This window comes from Mirounga leonina, unplaced genomic scaffold (genome assembly GCF_011800145.1).
Source record: "Mirounga leonina isolate KUSES-001 unplaced genomic scaffold, KU_Mleo_1.0 Mir_168, whole genome shotgun sequence".
In the NCBI taxonomy this organism is placed as follows: Eukaryota; Metazoa; Chordata; class Mammalia; order Carnivora; family Phocidae; genus Mirounga; species Mirounga leonina.
Window position 1 is genome coordinate 63,028,510 of NW_023270426.1, and position 23,782 is coordinate 63,052,291.

General features: G+C 38.7%; 1 protein-coding gene across 1 annotated transcript in view; it reads right to left on the minus strand.

Annotated features, from left to right (window-relative positions):
* The window catches only part of KIAA0825 (KIAA0825 ortholog), a 399,584-nt gene that overhangs the window by 240,651 nt on the left and 135,151 nt on the right, over positions 1-23,782 (minus strand). The window contains exons 13-14 of the mRNA XM_035014870.1: positions 17,723-17,833; positions 1,934-2,073 (exon numbers count right to left, since the gene is read on the minus strand). Of these exons, the coding sequence (XP_034870761.1) occupies positions 1,934-2,073; positions 17,723-17,833 (251 nt within the window). The remainder of the gene's footprint in view (positions 1-1,933; positions 2,074-17,722; positions 17,834-23,782) is intronic.

Here is a 23,782-nt window from a genome sequence, read left to right on the forward strand (position 1 = left end):
ACAGGAGAAAAACAATAATAAATACTTTATTAGGTTATAAGAATCAATTGTGGGGGTGCCTAGGTGGTTCAGTCGGTTCAGCAGCCTACTCTTGATTTCAGCTCAGGTCATGATCTCAGGGCTGTGAGATCGAGCCCCGGGAGGGACTCTGCACTGTGCATGGAGCCTGCATGAGAGTCTCTCTCCCTCAGCCCCTCCTCCCCCTGCTTGTGTGCACAGGTGCATGCATGAATGTTCTCTCAAAATTAATAATTTTTTTTAAAAAAGAAAAAAAAAGAATCAAATGTGAAGTGCTTAGCACAGCACCTGACACCTAATAAGCAAACAATAAAAGTTGGCTACTTAAGGAAGTAGTTTCCCTAGTGCCAGTTTTTCTCTTTAGGAGAGTGGCCTTATAGTCTGAAGTTAAAGAAAATGCTTTCAGGTCAACTTTGTGAGATTTGAGGCCCAAACACTACTGTGTGGGGGCTAAAGGAATAAAGTCAGATTGAGGGTTTGGGAGAGGAGTCATCTCTGAACTTCTGCTTGGAACACAGCGAGACGAGGAGTTGTAATGACCTTGGGTGCCACAAGATTGTATGAATTTGAGAGCACCTGGGAAGAAGCAATATCCTCACAAGGGGCTCAGCTGGTGATGGGAGAGGAGAATATGAGGCACTGGTTGTGAGCAGATCTGAGAAACCAAAAATTTCCAGAAATGATGGAAGCCATCTGGACAGGGGAATGTTATGAGCGTCATTTGTATACTGACAGGCTGATAGGGCCTGGTGACATTTGCCTCATTTATATGCAAATATAATTAACAGTATAAGGCAGCATATAATAAGGGCAAATAAGCAGCCAAGGTAATGAACACTGTGAAGTTCAGGGGAGGAAGAGATCAGTGTGAACTAGAGCATTCAAAGACCTGGAACATCAACCACTCCTTGGATACTGGTGGAGACTGGGTTGTCTACGGAGGGTCTTTCAAGTAGGAAAAATGGCTGAGCCAAGGTATGGAAGGGAACACATGCACGGGACGTTGGAGACAATGGCTGAAATGAGTGTGTATGTGTGTGTGTGTGTCTATGTGTGCGCATGCAAGCAAATGGGGGGGGGACGTAAGAAAACTAGTTGAGGGTCACATTTGAATGGCAGAAGGATGGGAATTTGGTCCTGCAGTGGACAGAGAGCTAGGAAAAAAAAAAAGATTGTGAGGCGGGAAACCTACAGTGAAGCTAGTGATTGATAAAGTTAATCTGGCCTCCCATGTGGTATAGAAAAGGAGAAATGTGTAGGGGTGTGTGAAAATGGTTAGAAAACTCTTCATAGATATATCAGGAGAGCAGTGGAATATAATTAGATTGGCATAACTTTAACTTACCGTTTTCTAAAATAGCACTTACAGGGAAAAAAAGAAAGTCTAATTAAGAGAAGTGTGGTCTTCTATTACTCTTCAGTTTCCATTCATACTTTTCCCATGATTACTTCTCCATGCCCCAGTGGATATGGCTGTAAGCCACAGCTTGCTTGTTTATAAATTAAGTAAGCCCTCTTCATGATCCACTGAAATTTCTAGTGTAGTTCTAATGGAATCTCTCTCTCATAGATCTGGTTGAGACTTCCATTTTGGACATATAACTATGTTTGTATAATTTTCTTAGGCATTTCAAACCCCAGGTATTAATATATTTCTAGGTAATGATAGTTATGATGGACTAGCACCACATAGAACATATTATTTTTCCTCATTCGGAGGTCCTGAAAAAGAATCTTTTCAGTAGGTGTATAAACTGATTCAGTATTTTGTTTGTTGCTAACCCCACTGATGGTTGATACAATGCAGTTGGCTTACATCCCTCTGCCAATGTTCAAGTAGGAAAAAAAAAAATTTCATTCAATGTGAGCAATGACTAGGTTTTTTGAGGACATTCACATAACTACAAATACTTACTTGAGCTCTTCAGCAAGATTCTCAGTAAAAGACCATCGTCATGCAGTAGGGTTTCCAGAAGCAGGTTCCAATTACAACCTGGCTGGGATAAGAGCAGTTTCAATTGACCCTCGGCTGTCAGTCGTCCAGATGATGGAGCCCTTTCAAAATGTAAGATAAAGATAGAGTAATGAAGTTAATTTATCTATGAAATTAATAGCCTTAAAGTACAGATGTAATGCTAACTCCTTTAAATGTCAATTCCTCCCAGATTACTCTGAAAATGCTTTCATGCTTGCTTACTTTAGGGTTGCTCTGGGAAGGAATTACATTTAATCTCAACTAGCTAAAAGCAAATTAACGTTTGGTAGCCTGCCAAATTTAAAACTGATACAAAATAACCATGCCTATATTTCACAAGACTATGTATGGTTTTGTTTCATGGAGCAAATTAAAATTATTTACGCATTTATTTTAAATGCATTTATTTGTTCATTCACCAAATACATGAGTGCCTACTATGTACTATTAACTCTTTTCATTATTCATGGGAAGAAAGTTACAGTGGGTTTTGACAACTTTGTAATTTGCCATGTACTGTGATTGCTGATAAAACTAAAGGAATTCAAAGCTTCTGTCAAGGGTCAACCATAATCTAATTATTTAATACATAAAGCCTTAAATCAACATGCAATTATCAGAACCACTCTCACAGTCACACTGCTACCTACTTGGGTAATCATTTCATCAAAGAGAAATAATTCCAAGGCAAATAAGCTTCTACTTAGGAAATGATCACCAGTGTTGAGTAGAAAATCAAAATCAGGTCTCCACATTACTACGTTAATTTACCAATGAATTGGCAAGAGATAAGGAAGTAAAAGTAGAAACTGAAAACTGATAACATTATTCACTTTTTCCTTTTAAGATCTCAAAGTTTAGATTGGCTAAAGATCACAACATCCAAAATGGGCTTACAACCACCACAACAGAAAAGGCAGGAAATGATGGAACTCAATCTGGTTGCAACCATAAGGGTTGTGGGAATAGGGTGGCGGTGGGAAGGAATGATGTGACTCAAATGGAAAGGTGTGAATGAGAACACCATATGCTTAGGAGAGGAAAGAAGCAGAACAAAGGATATCGCTGAGAGAGATGATTTGCAGCAAAATTTCCAGATGACATTTACTGAGTGGTGAACCATCCAGTTACCAGCATAGTCTAGCCAGTGGGTTTTCAAAGTTTGGGCCCTAGACCAGCAGCATCAGCATCACTTGAGAACTTGTTAAAAATGCAAATTCCCAGGCCTCATCCCAGAAATCTGTGTGTGTGTGTGTGTGTGTGTTTCAGAAATAAAAGCCCCCTCTAGGAGAATCTGATGCCCATTCAGGTGTGAGAACCACTATTACGGGCAGTGCTTTCTGGAGCATGGGCAGTAGGGACAGACCTAGTTGGTATCATTTCTCCTCCCACTATGCCTTTGTGCCCAGACAGGCCCACCTTAGCTGCCACCCATGCAATGAACTCCCCACAACCCTTTACTTATTTTAATCCTACCCATCCTTCAAACTGCAGCAAAAATATCACCTTCTCTCTGTAGTCTTCACTAAAAATTTCTCTGCATAGGAGTCTCTCTCACTCTGAATTGAAGCACTTTCAGCAATTATACACATTTTAGCACGTTATTATTTCATCAATTAAAGCTTTATCTGTCCACTCAGAGTCAGGCCTTGTCAGGATGCTTGTTTTATATCCCAAAGCTCCTCCTGGTAAACTAAGCACATTTAAGGGCTCTGTAAATGTTAGCTGATTGACTCATATGATCACAGATGGGTAGGGAAACTCTTTAAGAAAAAAAAAAGAGGATACTTTGTCAAAAGGCTGATTTAGGCAAAAGTGAGAGGATCTGAAGATATAAAATGAAATTTCAAAGCACCTCCCCTTGGTTTGGCTTGGCTTGGCATTTGGTACATCTCACAACATTATGATGCTCGAAACCGAAACCCTTCAGCCTCACGTGAACTTTGGACCAACTCAAACTTCCCAAGTGAGACTCTGATAGCATAACTGAAAACAGAGAAACTCCTGGCTAATTGGTGGGTCAGTGTGAGTAAGGCCAACCCCTGCCCTGGGTGGGTGGTGAAAAGAGAAGCAACGAGTTAAACTTAACTCTCATGCCAGAGGAATCAAGTCCGTCGGTTGAAGAGTTCTGAATGACTTTGGGCACTCCCAGATTGGTCTGGCTCTTGCAAAAGTTCCAAACACAGTACCACACGAAGACTCCAGTAGGTGAGCCCTTTGGACTGAAACACTGAGGCAGATCTGGACAACGGCTGTCCCTAATCCCATCCTAAACCCCACGTGCTGACTTCTAGAAACTTGCTTGAGGTTCAAGAGATGAAAAGCAGCTAGTTGGTAGTAAGTTATATATTAAAAGCAACTTAACTTTTAAACATTTCCTACCTATATATTTTGCTTGAGTTGAGTGCTGATTTAGGGGTACATTTAGTAAACTGAAAGATCCAGGTTGGTGGGGTGTAGAAAAGAAGGGAGAGGGTTGTTGAGAGACAATCTGAAGAAGGAGACAGGAACCAGATCATGGGGGCCTCATTAGCCAAAGTGGGGATTTGGGGCCAGTCGAAGAGTTTAATGGAGACGAGTTTCCTGATCTGGCTACAGTGTGGAGAGTGGATTGGAGGGGGTGAGTGTATTTGCTCAGCCCTTTAGACATGTAATAAAACAAAATAAACTGAAGGTCATTTCATACTACTGCATCTGAATACCTGGTTATAAATAAAACCTCTCATTTACCAGATGGGAAGCTGTTTGTTGAAACATACCTCAATTCTTGGATCTTTCAACTTATCACAGATTTTGAAATGTACAGTAGAATGACTCACTATGAGGAAAAATAAAATATTACAAACATTCCTCAATCACTAAGCTCCGAGTAATAAATGCATTGAGGAGTCTGTGTTAGGCATATGGAGAAGCATATGTTCCCTCATCCTTTGAGCTGGTGGAGCTGTGAAAGTGAGATTAGCCTCACAAAAAAATGACAGAAAGGGAAATTTTATACATATATATATTTTATATGTATGTTTCAAATATGTACATGTTGAATTCCACTATAATACAAAAAAGAGAACAAAAATTTATAAATCCACTGGAACTCATAAAGCTTGTATAGGGAAACAGAATGAATTTATGGCTGGGTTTTATTAGGCTTATACTCTAATAAGTGCTACATTTCTGGGGCATGAATTAGCCTAAAGAATTTTTCAAGTCCTGGGAGTAAGGAGTGATATAATAATAGAGCTCAATCATTACTGGTTATGAAACTAACAAATTATTTTTATAGAATCGTCATGCAAAATCTGAGCTGTATTTGGGTGTGTTTACTTTATGGAAACTCATCAGGTAGTTCACTTGTAATTACTGCAATTTTTTAGTATGAAATCATACTGCAGTAGAAAGTTAAAAAAAAATCTTAGCTCTATCAGTATACACTGGCCTGACTTCCAATAATGGTTATGCATGAGGCGCAGGGCAAGAGAAGGATCTGTAATAGGTTCAGGCTGCACGACCATGGGATTTACTGATCCCACCATATTTGTTTCATGCAGATGCTGTCAGACTAGAAAAACACCGGAATGGACTCTAAAATGTACAGCTTGGGGATAATACCCAACAATGTTTAGGAACTGTTCTTCAGGATTTGATATTTACTTTGAACCAATAGCCATTATATAGTACTATGTCCCTAACAGATACACTACACAAGTCTTGGTGTCAAGAGTGAAAGTACCAAGGGGCCCCTCTCACCAGCGCTCCTGATGATCCACTTGGGGAATGTGTGTTTTCTATTCCCATAACTCCCCATAGGTCGTGTAGGAGTAGAGGTACTGGTTTCCATGGTGGGGTGAGTTGGGAGTATGCACACCTCTACCAGGGTACCATCAAGAATTCCACTAAACTTGTAATGTTACACCTGCCATCTGTTCATTTGTGGATTCCAATGCCAGCAGTCTAGCAGGCAAAGAAAGAAGTTACTATACTGGCAAGAGTAATGAACCCTAATTACCATTGAGGAATTGGAGTTGCTACTGCATAAGGGGAGCAGGGAAGAGTATGTCTGTGACTCAAGGGATTCACCAGGGCATCTCTTGATGCCATCATGAATGTTAATAACAACAAACAGGCTAGAGAAGTAACAACATTCTGATAAGGGAAGGTAGTCAGGGGTTCAACTCCTCAAGGACAAACGTCTCAGTGACTCAACTGGGCAAGCAACATAAATCAGCAGATGTGATGGTCAAGGGTGAGGAGAAGTTGGAATAAGTGGTAGAGGGATGTAATGATGATTATCACTTGCAGAGGAATAATTGCAGTAGGGGATACTCTAGCTTGTCCCACAAACTCTATTGCAATAATACTTTTTTTAAAGAGACATTTTGACCAGGCATCACCTTGAAGAAGCAATGACAAGACTCAGAGAACTTAACATGGGTAATGAGGGGATTTCAATAGTGTCAGGGGTACACTGAAGCAGATGCTGTCCATGTCCCCACATCCTCTTGCCCTCAACCACTCAGTTGACGTGGCTTGCATTTCTCTGCCTTTCTGGCCAGACAAGTCGGGAAGTGCCAGTGAATGCACAGCCCCGAAGCAGCCTTAAACCAATGAATGATGGAAGTTGCCATGTAAATACCTCAGCATCCTTGCTCCCTTGGTGGGATAACTCTCATATATATGCCTCCCACACAGGCTCCAAGAATTTCCCTGGAAGGTTTAAGTTCTGGTTATTCCCTCAGTAGTTGGCTTCATTACATGAATCTTGATTCACCGTCTTTCTTTGTTTCACATACCCACTCCCCTTCCAGTGTTCCCTCCACTTAGAAAATAAACTACTGTCACTTAAATCTTTGTCTCAGGGTCTGCTTCTTGGGGAGATCTAAAATAAGACATGCATAGAGACACTTCATATTCATCTCAACCTTTGTTTCAGGAATACTGAGAAACTAGTCAACAGTCATTTAGCTAATAAATATGGCTACTGGACTTTGAATCCAGGTCTTTCTGACCTTAAAACCCATGTTTATTCCTCTACTCCATGTTGCTTTCCATTCAACCTGGTTGATATTTGGTAGGTAAGTTATATTTTCCAGCACTGAGTATGTTTGGCTCTGTTCAACCTCCTGATTGAGGATACCATCTTTTTGACCCAAAATCAAGTTTGTGGTCTAAGGCTGATTCCCAAATTGGAGCCATGTTATTCAAGGGATCTAGGGACTGATTTCAACCAGATGGTTCCTGTCATGGATTACAGGGCCAAATTTATACCAGAGACCGTAAGTTACATGATTCAGAGAACAAAGGCAAGGGCACGACTAAAGAGAAACTTAGAGTAAAAGCCTTAAAGTGAGAAAACGAAAGCAGAGGAGAAGCCCCACGTTGCTGTACTACTCTGGGCTTTCCAAAACTGATCCTTCATAATCTTCCTAGGAAAATTAGTAAATACAAATATTTAAAGCAATTTTGTCATCTTTCTCTAGGAAAATAACTTTAAAACTTTTGAGGGGGGGGAAGCAACCCCAAATATTTTTCTGCATCACATTAACCAAGAGTGTGCAGATTATATGTAGTTATAGCACTGAAAATGTTTGCACATGTTTTATCTTGATAATGGGTATAAGCCAACTGTCCATGATCTATATAATTAAAGGTGATTAAATAGAAATCAGACAAGGTTCACCCATACACTTGCATACAGATTTGCCTTGGCTTTTAATATCTCTGTCCACCAGGGTAGATTGATATTCTTAAAGGATCTCTTTTTTTTTTAGAGTTGGTTGTATCTACACTTTCTGGTGTACAACTTAGAGGGTAGGTGTTCAAACTATGGGGAGCAGTGTTATTTCCTAATTTTAGCAAAATTAAACTTTTTACATGGGATGATTTCATTTCCCCCAAATCACCCAAAGATATTGGTACTCAAACTCATAGCACCAGCTCCACACTTTAATGTTACACAGGTCAGCATATCCTATTTCTAAAAATATATAAAATCTAATTTCAACTTTTAAAATAATATTACGTATCAACCATCACTTTTGGACTCCCCCAGAAGTGCTAATCTAGCACCTGAGTCACTGAGGCACTGGACTCAGTGATCATCCAGCCATTCCTTTTGAGGAGCAGAAGTTAGTTCTCTGCAGCCTTTAACTATTATTGGTCCCTGTCTACCAGATAATAAATACCTGTTATAGAGAGTTCAAGAAAGGTCTCCCCTGGCATCATGTTTCAGGTAAGTGAGACTCAATGGGAAAGTGGTTCAATATTCTATCCACTTTATCACACTTATGGGAAGTCCTTTAAATATGTCTGGGTAACTGATATAATCTGCCACTTTCTGAAACATATAGCTCTTTACTAACACAGCAGTACTGAATGACTGTTTAGTGAGTACTTATGTGATGAGGCACTTTAGCTCATTTAATTAATCCTCAAGAAGGGGGGTAAATTGGAGGGGGAGATGAACCATGAGAGACTATGGACTCTGAGAAACAAACTGAGGGTTCTAGAGGGGAGGGGGTGGGAGGATGGGTTAGCCTGGTGATGGGTATTAAAGCGGGCACATTCTGCATGGAGCACTGGTGATATACGCGAACAATGAATCATAGAACACTACATCAAAAACTAATGATGTAATGTATGGTGATTAACATAATTTAAAAAATTGAGTAATTTCAAAGTTGGTAGTACAAATGAATGGTAAACTTTGTTTATGCTGTTGCCACTTGTTAAAAAAAAACACTTTAGGGGCATCTGGGTGGCTCAGTTGGTTGGGCATCTGCCTTCCACTCAGGTCTTGATCCCAGAGTCCCAGGATGGAGTCCCGCATCAGGCTCCCTACTCAGCAGGGAGTCTGCTTCTCCCTCTGCCCTTTACCCACTTGTGCTCTCTCTCACTCTCTCTCTCAAATAAATAAATAAATAAAATCTTAAAAAAAAAGTTTTTTAAATGAACAAAGACTCTGTTGAATCACAGACCTGTACCTCTGAAACAAATAATACATTTTATGTTAAAAAAAAAAAAAAAGAAGAAGATAGCAGGAAGGGAAAAATGAAGGGGGGGAAATCGGAAGAGGAGATGAACCATGAGAGACTATGGACTCTGAGAAACAAACTGAGGGTTCTAGAGGGGAGGGGGGTGGGGGGATGGGTTAGCCTGGTGATGGGTATTAAAGAGGGCACATATTGAATGGAGCACTGGGTGTTATATGCAAACAATGAATCATGGAACACTACATCAAAAACTAATGATGTAATGTATGGTGATTAACATAACATAATAAAAAAAAAAAACTTAATCCTCATGACTCCGGTAGGAGAGTATCTCAAAAGTTAAGGAAGGAAGATGTTTCAAGATGGAAGAAGTAAAGAATAGTACGGCAAGCTGTGTGCAAGTAGATCGGTAAGATTGTATTGTATATTTAACTTTTTCACCAAAATATAAACTATTTCATAAACAGGGAAACTGAAGCTCACGTAGAGTAATTAACTTTCCAAGATTGCAAAACTACACAAGCCTACAAATCATGGTCTGTCTAATGTGGAAACACATAGTTTTCTGTTATCTCATTGCTGGTTCCAATATTATATTCTTTTTTATATAATACCTTTAAACCATAATAGAAAAGGGACAATATGAATAAATATGTAGTTATATCAAGTACCTAGTTCATCTGACATTTTAACTTCTTTTAATAACTGATCCACAGACATGTGACTTTCTAAAAATCTTTTTTTTTTTAAAGATTTATTTATTTTAGAGGGAGAGATAGAGAGTGAGTGAGCAAGCAGGGGGAGGGGCAGAGGGGCAGGAAGAGGGAGAGAATCTCAAGCAGACTCCATGCTGAGCATGGAGCCAGACGCTGGGGCTCAATCTCACCACCCTGAGATCATGACCTCAGCTGAAACCAAGAGTCGGATGCTTAACCAACTGAGTCACCCAGGCGCCCCTCTAAAAATCTTCTAAATGATCCAGCTGCTTGTCCACCCACACTCTGAAACAACTACTTAAGAACTTTGGTGTTACAAGGCTCTCATTTCTTCTCCCCTGACTGTTGCCTCTGTGTCAAAGCTTAGCACCTCATCAGAGTACAAGATCGCTAAGCTCTTCTCCTCAGTCCTGTAGAACAGCCTGTCAGCAGCAGCGGAGAGACCAAAACCTCTTTCATCCTCCTCCCCAGAGGTTTTATCCTAAGGATACCAGAAGCCCCTTCAACAAGACCATGCTTCCTCTGCTTGAACTTTACCATTCAGATCAAATTTTGAAAAGAGCTAAATGTACCATTTAACATAGCAATATCTGAAACAATATTACAATAGCTCATGTGTTCCTTCATCCACTCATTCATTCAACTACTATTTTTTTTGACTGACTTCTATGTGCTAGGCCATGAATACACAGCAGTGAGCAAAAACAGTCACTGTTATTACAGAATTTAGTGGAGAATACATATATAGTTTAAATGACCATACAAATAAAGATTAAATTACAACCATAAAAACTCACTGAAGGAAAAGCAAAAGATGCTATTAGAAGATGTGGTAAGAAGTGAACTGATAAAAAGCTTCTCTACAGAAGTCACACTGGAGCTGAGACATGAGGAGAAGCTGGCATTATTAACTAGGTGGAAGAGAATGAAAACATTTCAGGGAAAGGGAAAAAGCATGTGCAAAAATCCTGTGGCAGAAAGGAGCATGGCACAGCAAGGAACTATAAAAAGGCTGTGTATGCAGAGCAGAATCACAGGATAGTGTGGTATCAGAAGAGGCTGCAGAGGTCTTAGGTCTTATAGGATGCTGAACATTTTGTTTGTATTTCGGGACAAAGGAGAATTCATGGAAGGCTTTTAAGCCATAAATGTGAAATGATAAAATTTAGTTTTGAAAATAGATTTGGGCTTGAGAAATTTCTGGTTGCATTTCAGAAAACATTGGGAATGGGAGCCAACATACATATGGGAAGAAAACTAAGAGGTCATTACAGCACTAGAGGAGAAAGATGATTATTTGGACTAAGGTGAAGGTGGTGCAATGGATAGCAAATTGTAGGGGTTAAAGTTAATGAGACTTAGCAATGGACTGGATACGGTAGGCGAGAAAGAGGGAGACATTCAGATTGCCTCCTGTGTCTCTGGCTTGTACAACTGCACAGAGGTGCCATTAGCCAAACTAGGGAATAACAGAAGAGGATCAGTTTGGAGGGGAATATCCTAAGTCCTTTTGGTCATGCTGCGTTTGAGGTGTCTTTGTGACCTCTAGGTGCAAACCTCAGGAAGGCATTCATGTATGGTTGGCAACCACGGATATATGGGTCTGTAGTCCCAGGAGAGGTAAAAATTAGAGATTCTAATTTGGGGACACATAGGGAGTACATAAAGCCATAGGCATATTTCACTTCACCTGTAAAAGTTCTGTGATAGAACACTAAATGCGTTCAATATTATTGGCCAGGTCTAAGGAGATGAACCGGCAAAGGAGACAGAGAAACAGCAACAGAACAGGAAGAAGAAGATTGGGAGAATATGTCAGGAGGGAATCGGGAGTGTGTCTCAAGATGGAGGAAGTGGACAATGGTATTATATGCTGTTGTCAAGTAGGTCACTAAGACTGTATTGCTTAACAATATATAACTGTTTGAGGAAAGGGGCTTTGTCTCCAACTTCATTGCCTACCTCTTTCCTCACTACTAACACCTAGCACAGTGCCTTGCTTAGAGAAAAAAAAAAATTAAATGCATTTATAGAAAAAATGAATGAACACCTCTTGGTGAACTAGATAAAAGGAAAGACTCACATAGCATATATAATATAATGTAAAGGTAGCTTAATATATTTAGGGAGGGAAAATGTATATATCTAAAACAGGATTACATTGAGTAAAACTAAATAGAAACAAAAGCAGAGTAGAAAGAAATATCTACAGCTCAGAATGGACTGGCCACGAATCAAAACATCATGTTGTCATCATAAAAGAAAATGAGCAGTGTAAAATAAATGGGCTATTTACTCACACTGATTATACTACTTGGTTTCAGTGTGCAGTTATGACCTACTTAGCAAAGGAAGACCAGAAAAATATTACAAAATATTTAAAGAACCACAAGAAGATGAAAGTTTGGAAAATAATAAAAAAACATTATAATGCAACAGTATAATTGACTAAGATAGTATTCTTCCTTGAACATTTATATGAAAGCACAGTATGGTGTCATAGTATTAACCTTGAGATTAATATATCCTCCACATGCCTTAGTTTAATCTAGTATGAAACTGATTACCCTTTCTAAATCAACTCACATTGTTAGCCTATACCAATGCTGGGGATAATGAATACAGTACATTTTACTTACTGCTTTGAAAATACATTTATTTTCCCTAAAGCAAACTCTTCTAAACTCTATTCCAGGGGTTCTAGAAGAACATGAAAAATTCTATTTTTACCAATTTATATACTTCATAGGCTTTTGTTAGTAATCCTACAGACAAATTTATGGGTCATACAACTGTGTATACTGTAACTCTTAAGTCTTAATTTCATGTCTTCTTCCTTGCTCTGTTTCTTCCTTGTCATCTACTTTTAATTCATTATCATAATATATTTAAACTTGTTAAAGGCCACATTAAATCCTTTCTAAAACAATGTACAGGTGTAAATAAATACGCAAGTCGGTGAATAAATTACTAAGATCCTTCATAATATTAGATATTTCAGTCATCTCTCCTCTCAACCTCACCTTTTCCAAAAAAGAAAAGCTTTATATATTTTTAGTTTGTCATTATCCAACCCATGTATTTCTCTGAACAGTTCATTTTAGTTGCTAAAGTGAAGAATGGAGTTTTGAAGGATAATTTAAGGGTGACAAACACACAGAAATGGCAGATATATGTGAGGAAAATGGATGGAGAGGTGGAGATTTTTAAGGTCACATGACAGTGGACCAGGAATTCACACTGCAATGTTTCACAAATGCAAATCAATACCTTGAGTTATCTGAAATTACTTTTATTACTACCCTGGGTTCCTCTGACTCTACCACTGTTCTGAGAGTGTTAGATCTTAAGTCACATGGATCATGTCTTTCTTAGCATATTCTATGGACCTGTCAGAGAATAATTATCAGAAAGTACTGCCCTCAGAATAGGGGAGCTCATCCTCTGCCTTGCGTGAGAATTTAGAAAAGCAAAGAAGAGAATCAAAGGTTTTCTGGGAGAGAAAACTTCATAAATAAAGGTCTGATGCTGAGAATAAACAATAATAAAAGTGAAATGTATGGAGTAACTGTGTCTTAAGAGATAAGAAAGGAGACTAACAACTGGAGTAGAGAAGGCTGTTGAGTACTCCAGGTAATAAGCCAACCAGTATGGGCCACACAGAAGCTACAACAGATTCTTGAGCAGAAGAGTGATATAATGAAAACAGTATTTGAAACACGTGACAAATGGACTAGGGTTGTTGTAATAGGTTGGAGAGAAAGGATGGTTCTAAGAGAACTGTCAAGAAACAATCAACTGAACATGATAAGACAGTAGGGATAGGCAAAGCAGAGCTCAATGTAGAAACTATCATCAAGATTCTACCCTGGAAGTCTCTAAGAATGATGACACTCCTAATACAAAAGACACTATGCATGGGGGACAAGGGAAGAATGGAAGGAAAGATCAGTTGAGGACATCAGAGTGGATTTCCAGTAATAACAGTAGGTTGTTCGAAAATATGAGCAGCTGGACATACAATGTGGGGGTAAAGGTAAGTGCTCAGAATTGGAGATGCAAAGCTAGAAATATCTGTCTCGAGATTAGAAGGTAAGCCACGTGAATAAAAGAGCAATAAAAATGGGGTTTCTTTTTGCTTTTAAGAAACTTTTATCTTAATACAGGTGGTCCCGACTTAACGATGGTTCTACTTATGATTTTTCAGCTTTATGATGGTGTGAAAGCGATATGCATTCAGTAGAAACCGCACCTCAAATTTTGAGATTTTGACCTTTTCCCAGGCTACGATATGCTGTCTGATACTCTCACGATGCCAGGTGGGGGCAGCGAGCGGCAGCTCCGGCAGCCATGCGATCACAAGGATTAACAACCCAAACCCTTACAACCACTCTGTACCCATACAGCCATTGTTATTCACTTTCAGTACAGTAATCAAGATATTACACGAGATATGCAGCACTTAATTATAAAGTAAGTTTTGTGTTACATGGTTTTGCCCAACTGTAGGCTAATGTGAGTGTTTGGAGTATGTTTAAGGTAAGTGAGGCTAATAAGCTATGTATGGTAGGTTAGGTGCTTTAAATGCATTTCGACTTAACAATATTTCAACTTACGATGATTTTATCAGGACGCCACCCCATTGCGAATCCAGAAAGATCCGTAAAATTAAATTGTTTTCATTGTATGAAATTCAGAAAATATGGAAATTGATACATAAAAAAATTAAAATTGCTTGCAATCCTACCACACAAAGATAAAAACAATAAGCTCCCCAGTATATATATCCTCTCAATTTTGTTTTTCTAGACATACTTTTTTAATGCTCTATGTAAAGCAGTATAGCGTAGTTCAACACTTTCAATTGTGTCCCACTTTCCAAAAACTGTTCATCCCCTAGGAAACAGGGGTCTCACATCCAGCAAGCTTGAGGAATCCATATACCAGATCCCTCCCTTGGAGATATACACTATAGATTAGTACGTAAGTACTAATACATTAGCACATAAAAAGAGACTTTACATAATAAATAACTAGCCATCCTAGATTTTTTATGCACACCTGTTAATATCACTCTGAACATCTGCTCTGCCCTTGACAGGTGAAGGTGTAGTTCTCAAGGGCGAGAACTCTGGAAGCACACAAGCCTGGCTTCAGAGTCTGCCTCCCAGCATAATCCTCTTCAGGAAGTTGCCACCTACACATCACTTTACTCTCCATGAAAGAAGCACAGGAATAGGTGCCCCATAGACTGGGGTGATATTTAAAAGAGAATGTACATTAATCACCTAGAATGTGTGGTACACAGTTATCACTGGAAAAACTGGGCTGGTTTTGATGATGTCATAATGACTAACTGCAGCTTCCCTTTAACTATAAATCGTAACTATTTGTCATTTAAAAATTTTCAAAATCAACCCTTTTAATGACTCCACAGTAATGTATCATATGACTATCCCAACATTGATTTGTCTAATGCTATACTATGGGACATTTATTTCCATTTTTTTCTTTCACAAATAATGTTTCAATGGATAGCCTTCCATACAAAGCTTCATCAGCTGTTCTGATTAATTCCTTAGGATCAATTCCTAGAAATGAAATTTCTGGATAAAGAGGAATAAATAGTTTTAAGGTTTTTGACACAGCTTCCTAAACTCTCCTCTGGAAAGCTTACCAAACTTCATTTCTACTATGGGCTGAGTAGTGACTCCCATATTCTAATGTTTGTGTTAGGATAATGGTGGAGAAGCAGAAAGAAAGAAAAGTCTTATTACATTTATGTTTGCTTTGGGTATAAAAGAAAGAAGTTAAATACAAGAAGTGGCTATGTGAAAGATAAACCCATTTCCATGCTACCTTTCCAGGGCTCTAGGTGGGCTGAATGAGCCTGAAGGTAGAAACCTTACAGAGCAACGCCTGAATGGGGATAATCTTTTTTTTTTTAAGACAACTCTTTTTTTTAATTGTTATGTTAATCACCATACATTACAACATTAGTTTTTGATGTAGTGTTCCATGATTCATTGTTTGTGCATAACACCCAGTGCTCCATGCAGAACGTGCCCTCTTTAATAGCCATCACCAGGCTAACCCATCCTCCCACCCCCTCCCCTCTAGAACCCTCAGTTTGTTTTTCAGAGTCCATTATCTCTCATGGTTCATCTCCCCCTCCAATTCCCCCCCTTCATTCTTCCCCTCCTGCTATCTTCTTCTTCTTCTTTTTTTTTTTTCTTAACATATATTGCATTGTTTCAGAGGTAGAGATCTGAGATTCAACAGTCTTGCACAATTCACAGCGCTTACCAGAGCACATACCCTCCCCAGTGTCTATCACCCAGTCACCCCATCCTTCCCACCCCACCCCCCCGCTCCAGCAACCCTCAGTTTGTTTCCTGAGATTAAGAATTCCTCATATTAGTGAGGTCATATGATACATGACTTTCTCTGTTTGACTTATTTCGCTCAGCATAATACCCTCCAGTTCCAACCACGTTGTTGCAAATGGCAAGATCTCATTCCTTTTGATGGCTGCATAATATTCCATTGTGTATATATACCACATCTTCTTTATCCATTCATCTGTCGATGGACATCTTGGCTCTTTCCACAGTTTGGCTATTGTGGACATTGCTGCTATAAACATCGGGGTGCATGTACCCCTTCAGATCCCTACATTTGTATCTTCGGGGTAAATACCCAGTAGTGCAATTGCTGGATCATATGGTAGCTCTATTTTCAACTTTTTGAGGAACCTCCACACTGTTTTCCAGAGTAGCTGCACCAGCTTGCATTCCCATGAATGGGGATAATCTTAATGGTTATAGACGACAATGAAAGTAGTAATACTAATAGATTAAAGCAACTCTGAAAACACGGAGACCAAATAGGTTGAGAAGTTTGGGATACAGATTTTTTGTTTGTTTAATTCACACTGTAAAAGATTCAGTTGTTCAATTTCTTATTTTTGCAACAATGAGTATTAAAAAGTCAGCTATTTAATTCTCAATGCCATGAGACTATTTACATGCAAGTTGCTGGGTACTGAGATGACAGGGTATTGAGGGTATTCTGTTTCTAGGAATCGATCATAAGAAATTTATCAGAGATGGTGAAAATGTTTTATTTGTAAGTAACAACAATACACTAAGGTCCTTGAAGGTAGGGTCTAGGTGTCACTGATCTCAGATTCCCCATTTCCTATATGGAGATAGCGACTTAGTAGATAAACAAGATTTACTTCTTGTGTTTATGGAGATTCTGTGTAGAGGTTTACACAACCTCTATTTATGGGTAGGACTCCTGTTCCTCAAGAGTGAGAGACAGTCACTCAATTTAGAGAGTGAAATCACTGATAGTGTACTTCCAAGATGAATCAAGAATGTATGGGAATTAACAGTATCTCCGTCAGCTATACATGATGTATTTATTCACAGATACCAAGGAAAGGTACTTTCCAATGATATATTCAGCAAAGAATCAAACTGACATTCTATATAATGCCACAAAATGTCATCAGATTATTCTGCAAGTATATTTCATGTTTTAAATGATTTTTCTTATGCTTAAATGCCGTTTATTAAATAATAAAAGTGAAAGACCCTATTCATAATTTTTTAAAGTTTACTCTCTCTCAACTTTTACCTAAGGCTCTAGTTTGTTCCATGAATTACCCAGTTTTGCTCTTTTTTTTTTTAATAATTAGTTGGAGAACTGTCAAATCTCCATCATAGATCAAGAAGGAAGAAGTTTAAAATGACTAAGCAATTAGCTAAAATAGAACTAAATTCCAAAAATTCACATTTTCCATTACAACACTAAAGCTATAAGTTAGCAGAATGATTATGAAGCTTGTATATTGGATTCCTGAGCTAATAAAAAGAGAAGTAATACTTTTTACTTACCTGCATACTATAAAAATTGTAAGTTCTTGTTGTGAGATGCATTTACCTCCATGGATAAAAGTTTCTATTAAACTTTAAAGGGATCATAGAATTATACATAGTGAGGCATTTAGAGGTTCTCACCTGAGTAAAGAAGGGTAGAAATGTGATATGCAAGAAAACCAATGTAACGGTTGCTTGAAAAATGGTTTTATGGAATCTGAAGCAGAATCATCTATGCCATGCTGAAAAGTCCTGGGGGAAATAAAAGAATTATTTCAGAATACACAGGAAACATTAACCATGAAGACCATCAGACTTTTTATTTTCACTGAGTATTTGAAGTTAATGTTTGTTTGTTTGTTTGTTTTAGAGAGCACATGTGATTGGGGATAGGGGCAGAGAGAGAATGTTAAGCAAACTCCACGTTCAGCACGGAGCCCCAGGCTTGATCTCATTACCCTGAGATCATGACCTGACTTGAAATCAAGAGTTGGGTGCTTAACCGACAAAGCCACCCCTGGCACCCCTCGAAGTTCATGATTTTACACAAAATGGTACTGCACTAACTAGAACAGACAATGCACCCATCCACTTGGGATCTATGTTAATAGGTAACCCAGAGGCCCCTATACCGTAACCCTTACACTTGGAAAAGTATGACAATACCATTATTAGGTAAAAACTACCATTATAAAATTTGTCAAAAATAAATGAATAAAGAATAGGACAGTAAATATCATTTATATCATCTCCTCAACCTGGATCAAATAAATGCCAATATTTTGTCATATTTGCTTCATTACTGTAGAAATGTTTAGCATAAAGCTACCTCTCCTTATTCTTTAAAGTGATTTATAAATACTAAACAATTAATGAGAATTTATGATTAATTTTGTATGCTCCTAAGAGCCTACAGAGGGCTTATAAAGAAGAATTTAACTGTAAAATATATGACTACGATTTCAAAATTAGAACAATTTGGCCAGAATATCTGGTCTACAATTATCTTTGGAGAAGTGACTGTAACATTTTTCTAGGTTGGCCCAAATTCAACAATAAATCTTGAGGTAATAAGAAAGAATTTTCTACACAAAATCTTTAGTAGACAGCTTGGCTAATAAAATTTTTATCATAACAGGAGACTATATTTGTCTACATGGAGTTAAGAGTAACAACTGGGAACATTTTAGAAATGGAATTGTTTGAAGTGGTACGATCCCTCTTTATATATAGTACAGGAGCAACAGCATCTTTTAAATATATGTAGAACAGAATTCCATTTTGAAAACCCATTCTGATCTTTTCATTCCATATCCTGCTTCTTGTAGTCTCACATTTTCCAAATGTGACCTGTCCCTCCCCAGTTTGTCTTGCCAAGTAGTACACCTACTATAATCAAATATACTTCAATATTTTTTAGACTTAATATATCTCTTCTTTGAAAGCCATTTTTTTTCTTACTAAATTTCAGAAAGAACAAAATTTCTTAAATACGCCTCAAAATGAGGCTGTCATGTTTCCAATCCCTACATTACACTGTGTGAACTACGCAGAAGCCTGGGTCAGGATACCGCGATATGCTTTCATAAGGAGTTTGGACTTCATGCCAGCAATGGGGAATTGCTGAAGAGTTTATAGCACGGGAGTTATATCAGTCAGCTATTTTATATTTTAGAAAAATATATTGCACTTGTGCAACAGTGTGGAGTGATCTGGAGGGATCAAGGCTAGGGTAACAGGGATAATGACATGATATTTCAGTAGACCAGACAGAAGAGGACAACATCCTAACCTAAGTAGGAAGCAAAGGAGAAATAGGTAGGAGGCAAATACATAAAACGTAAACATAAAATTAATAGAATTAACTCCCTAAAGACATGGGGTTGGAGATGGCACAAGGGAGAAGGTAGAAAGGAGAAGGGTTAAGGGTTGAGAGAAACCTGGGAGGACTTGCAGGTATTTTACTTAGTTTCAAGTAGGCTGAGGGAGCTGCAGGCATATGAAGTACATCCAAAGAGAGACATCCAAAAGAAATTTGGATTTGCTGATGTAGCCTATATAAGAGATATCTGGGTGGAAGATATTAATGTGGAAGTCATAATGGCAAAACCATGGGGATGGGTGAATTCACCCAAAGAAAGAGTGTAAGAGGAAAAGATGGTTAAGAACAGAGCTCTAGAACACACCAACATTTAAAGGGTGAGGTGAGAAAGAGAAGCACTCAAATGAAACCAAGAAGGAATAATTTAAGATGTAGGCAAAGAGCCAGGACAAAGTGATATTAGGGAAACCAAGGGAGGAGAAATGGCCAATAGTGATAAAAGCTGCAGAGAGGGTAATTGCATGGAGGGACAAAAATTGGAGTTAGCGACTGGATAGGCATGGATGATCTGTCCCATGCTGTTTGTTTAGCTGATGAGGGCAGTTGCGGTTCATGGAATGAATGACAGGTGTCAAAATGGAGATAGTGAATACAAACTGCTTTAGAAGGGAAATACAATAATAGAGAAAGAAAAAATTTTAATATAAAAGAGCCTTTGGGAAAAGAATAAGAAGAGAAGAAAGACTATTTAAAAGACTATGGCCATGGAGTAGAAAGTAGATGTGATTGAGAGCGCAGGAAAAAGATCTACTTTGGCTGGAAAAAGAGACACATTGACTATCAAAGGATTTGGAGGTGAGTAAGGATCAAGATAATTATTTAAAATGGAAATGAGAAGTTAAAGTACATTCATGACGGTCTAGGTTTTCTCAGAAAGTACAGGGCAAGGCCATCTGCTAACAAATAGTGGGATGGGGCAAAGTGGAGGGTTTGGCTAAAGTGGAGGAGGATGCTTTGGAGAGAAAGCCACCCACTAGTAGGACAAAGAGCGGCGTTATCAGAAGGTACAAAAGGCCAGCTAAGTGACTCTCACCAGCAGTGTTCCAAACTCTGGACAGACAGGCCAAAAGAGTGAGAGTAGGACATGCACTAGCAAGGGAGGTAGGAAGGGAGGGTGCTAGTATCACGTGAGAGGAGATGTAGCAAGGAGTCTGGCAAGAAAGGAGATCTCAAAGGAAATCAGCCTGGGGGAAAAGGATGGGACAAGAGATAAGGGGCTTCATGAGAGACAAATAGAGACTGGAGGCTGTGGTATCCTAGCCTCCGCCTAATTTGGCACATACTTCTGTGAGCCCTTTGCATAAAGTCCCATTGTCCAGTTATCTGGGGAGGGGGGGCAGTTCATTTCTCCAAGAATAAACACCTTAGCTAGAATGTATTCTCTGTCAAGTTCAGCTGGCTCTCTAGACTGCTCTACCTCAAAACCTTGTAATGTCTTCCCTGATCAGCCTAAGATATTTCTTATTTCACCACCTCATCCCTCTTTATGCCCTTATTTTGCCTTGTTTCTTCTGAGGACTTAATCTCCCTCTGATCCTTTCACATTTACTTTTTGCTGCCTGCTCCGTACCCAAGGGTAGAGTCACTGAAGACTATTCAGAGGCAGTGTGTGGGCATACACAGGAGCTCTGGAGCCAGAAAGACTAAGTTTTTAGCTTGGGTGGGCTCTTCACTGGATGTGTAATGTTGCTTGACAATTGATTCAGCTTCAGTTTTCTCATTTGGAAAAATGGGAAAATAATAATAATCACCTTACATAGTCAGTGTGATGATTGAGATCATGCATATAAAGGTCCTAGCAAAGTGCAGGCACCTAATAAGGGACCAAGATATGTAAGATATTATCAGTATGATAACAACAGTTGCAAATACTTCTTAAGACGGTCTACAACTATCTCATAGTCTAAATGGTTGCCTAATTACAGTTTCATCCTTGAGATTAGAAAAAATAATGGAGAATCTAATAATGGGATGGTTATTTGGAATGGTGCCAAAATTTAAGACTACAAACTACCGGCAATACAGTATTTCCCAGAACATTTCTGCCAGTACTGAAACTTTTATTCCACTCATGGTTTCTAAGTCATCCTGGTAATAGTAGGGTTATTTGGCTATAAGAAATGTTATGGCAGATGTTTATGGTCTCAGAGGGGGTGGGATCTGTATAAGCATTTAATTCCACAGCAAGATCCCAAATTAGTGTCATTATTCTGGAGAGTATAACAGGGTGAAAATTGGCCCACAAGCCTCACTGGGGGAATGAAATGATGAGCTGGCTATTAGATAACCTCTAATGATGTTTTGGTATACACTTAAAAGAGAGGGCGTTCTAAATAATTCATAGTGGAGAATAAAATACAATCATAAGAGCCACAGAATTATATTTTCTGCAAGACAGAAGAATTTTGATAGAGCAAATTTAAATACTCTTTTAAAAATAAGTAATTGTCCATAGGTTGAAGCAGAATACATTTCCTCACATTTCCAAATTAGCAGACTGTAAAGATCATTTTGCTTAAGGGGAGGAAAGTGGGATTTGGGGAAATTCCCTGCCCTTCGTCCAGCCTCAGCTGCCCCTTGCCCCTTCCCTGTCACTAGCATCATGCAGGCTCTGTGCTCATCACGGCATGCCACTTGGGCCCTCTGCCCCAGATTCAGTCTCTTGTGGTTCTCTGATGTACAAGTATGTTGCCTTCCTTCCCTTCTTCATTAACAAAACTCATTGACTTTTTGAGCTTATGTAGCCAGCTGCTGCTAGAAAGAAATAAATCCAATACACGTCAAAAGTGATAACAACTGATAAGCTAAAAAGAGCTAGCTGGGTTTTATGCTTTTCTTGTGCTGCCCTGCTTTTGGCTGCCCTCCCAAGAGAACAGTGTCTCATAATATGATGCTAATGGAACAAACCTCCAGGATGGAGTTGAAGAAGCCCAAGGATGTAAATTCCAAGGGGCAGAGGGGCCAGGCCAGATGCCTCACTCCTGTGTCTACCACGGAGCCTAAGCCGTTGGAGGTGCTCGATAAACTAAAGTACCAAGAGAAGACCACAACATCAGAAGAAGTAGAATTAGTTTGAAATTGAACTCCTGGGACAGCGCTGGAATACTTGAGACAATGAGGACATGCAAGCCTTTCTGATCACAATTAACCATAAAGATGTACAGAGAACCAAGTTCAATCTACTTCACCATTTTAAACACAATTCTAAGTGATTGTTTTGCTTTCATAAACCAGCATCACCCCTGGGACTATAGGTAATTTCCTGAATGTCATTAAGTAAGAGAAATTAAGGTAAGACACTCAGAAATATGGCTCCCCACTTTTCTCCTGCCCCCTGGCTTGAGAGCATGATGACAATAAGTCTTTGAGGTTAGAAAATGATGATTTGAAGACAGAAAAGAACTGGCACAATGCTTGGACTAACTGTAGGTACATAGCAGATGCTGGTTAAAAAAAAGAGTAAAGAATGAATAGAAGCTTTGTCAGACCTTCCTTAGTGGAAAGGAGGATGAATTTCAGGGGCCATCTGTGATGAGCAATCTTGGGTGGTATGCAGCCAAAGGGCAGACAGAGAATGGGACATATGGTGGTCAGGCCAAGCAAGACTTGATCTCAGAGGAGAGGGCAGGAAACAGCTAGTCAGAGATTCAGGGCACAAGCCTTCTCCAAAGGCAATGACTAACTCTTCACCAGTGTTTTACATTATTAGAATCATATATAAGGCTGTTTGATTTTAGGTTTTTTAAAAAAATAGATATTTTCCTCAAAAGCAATGTGTAGAGGAAGGGGACAAAAGGGAGTCATTTAATCTAAACAAAATGGCTAAAACAACTAACTTTACTTTCTGAATCATTTTATATTCTGCCATTTCTTTTTTACATTTTAATTATTTAAATCTTTATTTCTATTCAGTATGTATTCATTTTTTAAGAGCTTTATTAAGATATCTAATTCACATACCACAAAATGTACTCATTTTAAGTTGACAACAAATGGTTTCCGGTATATTCAGAGTTGCATAACCTTCACCACTATCTCATTTTATAACATTTTCATTACCCTCCAAAGAGATCCTGTACCCAATAGCAGGTACTACCCATTCTCTCTCCTCCCAGCCTCTGGCAACCACTAATCAATCTACTTTTTGTCTCTTATTATTTATTTTGAAAATTTCTAGTAAAGTGAACTGGACAATATATACTCTCTTTTGTCTGGCTTTTTTAACTTAACATGATGCTTTTGAAGTTCAGTCCTGAGTTGAGGTAGGTAGCATCTGTCAGCACTCCAAATTCTTTTTTATGGCTGAATAATAGTCCACT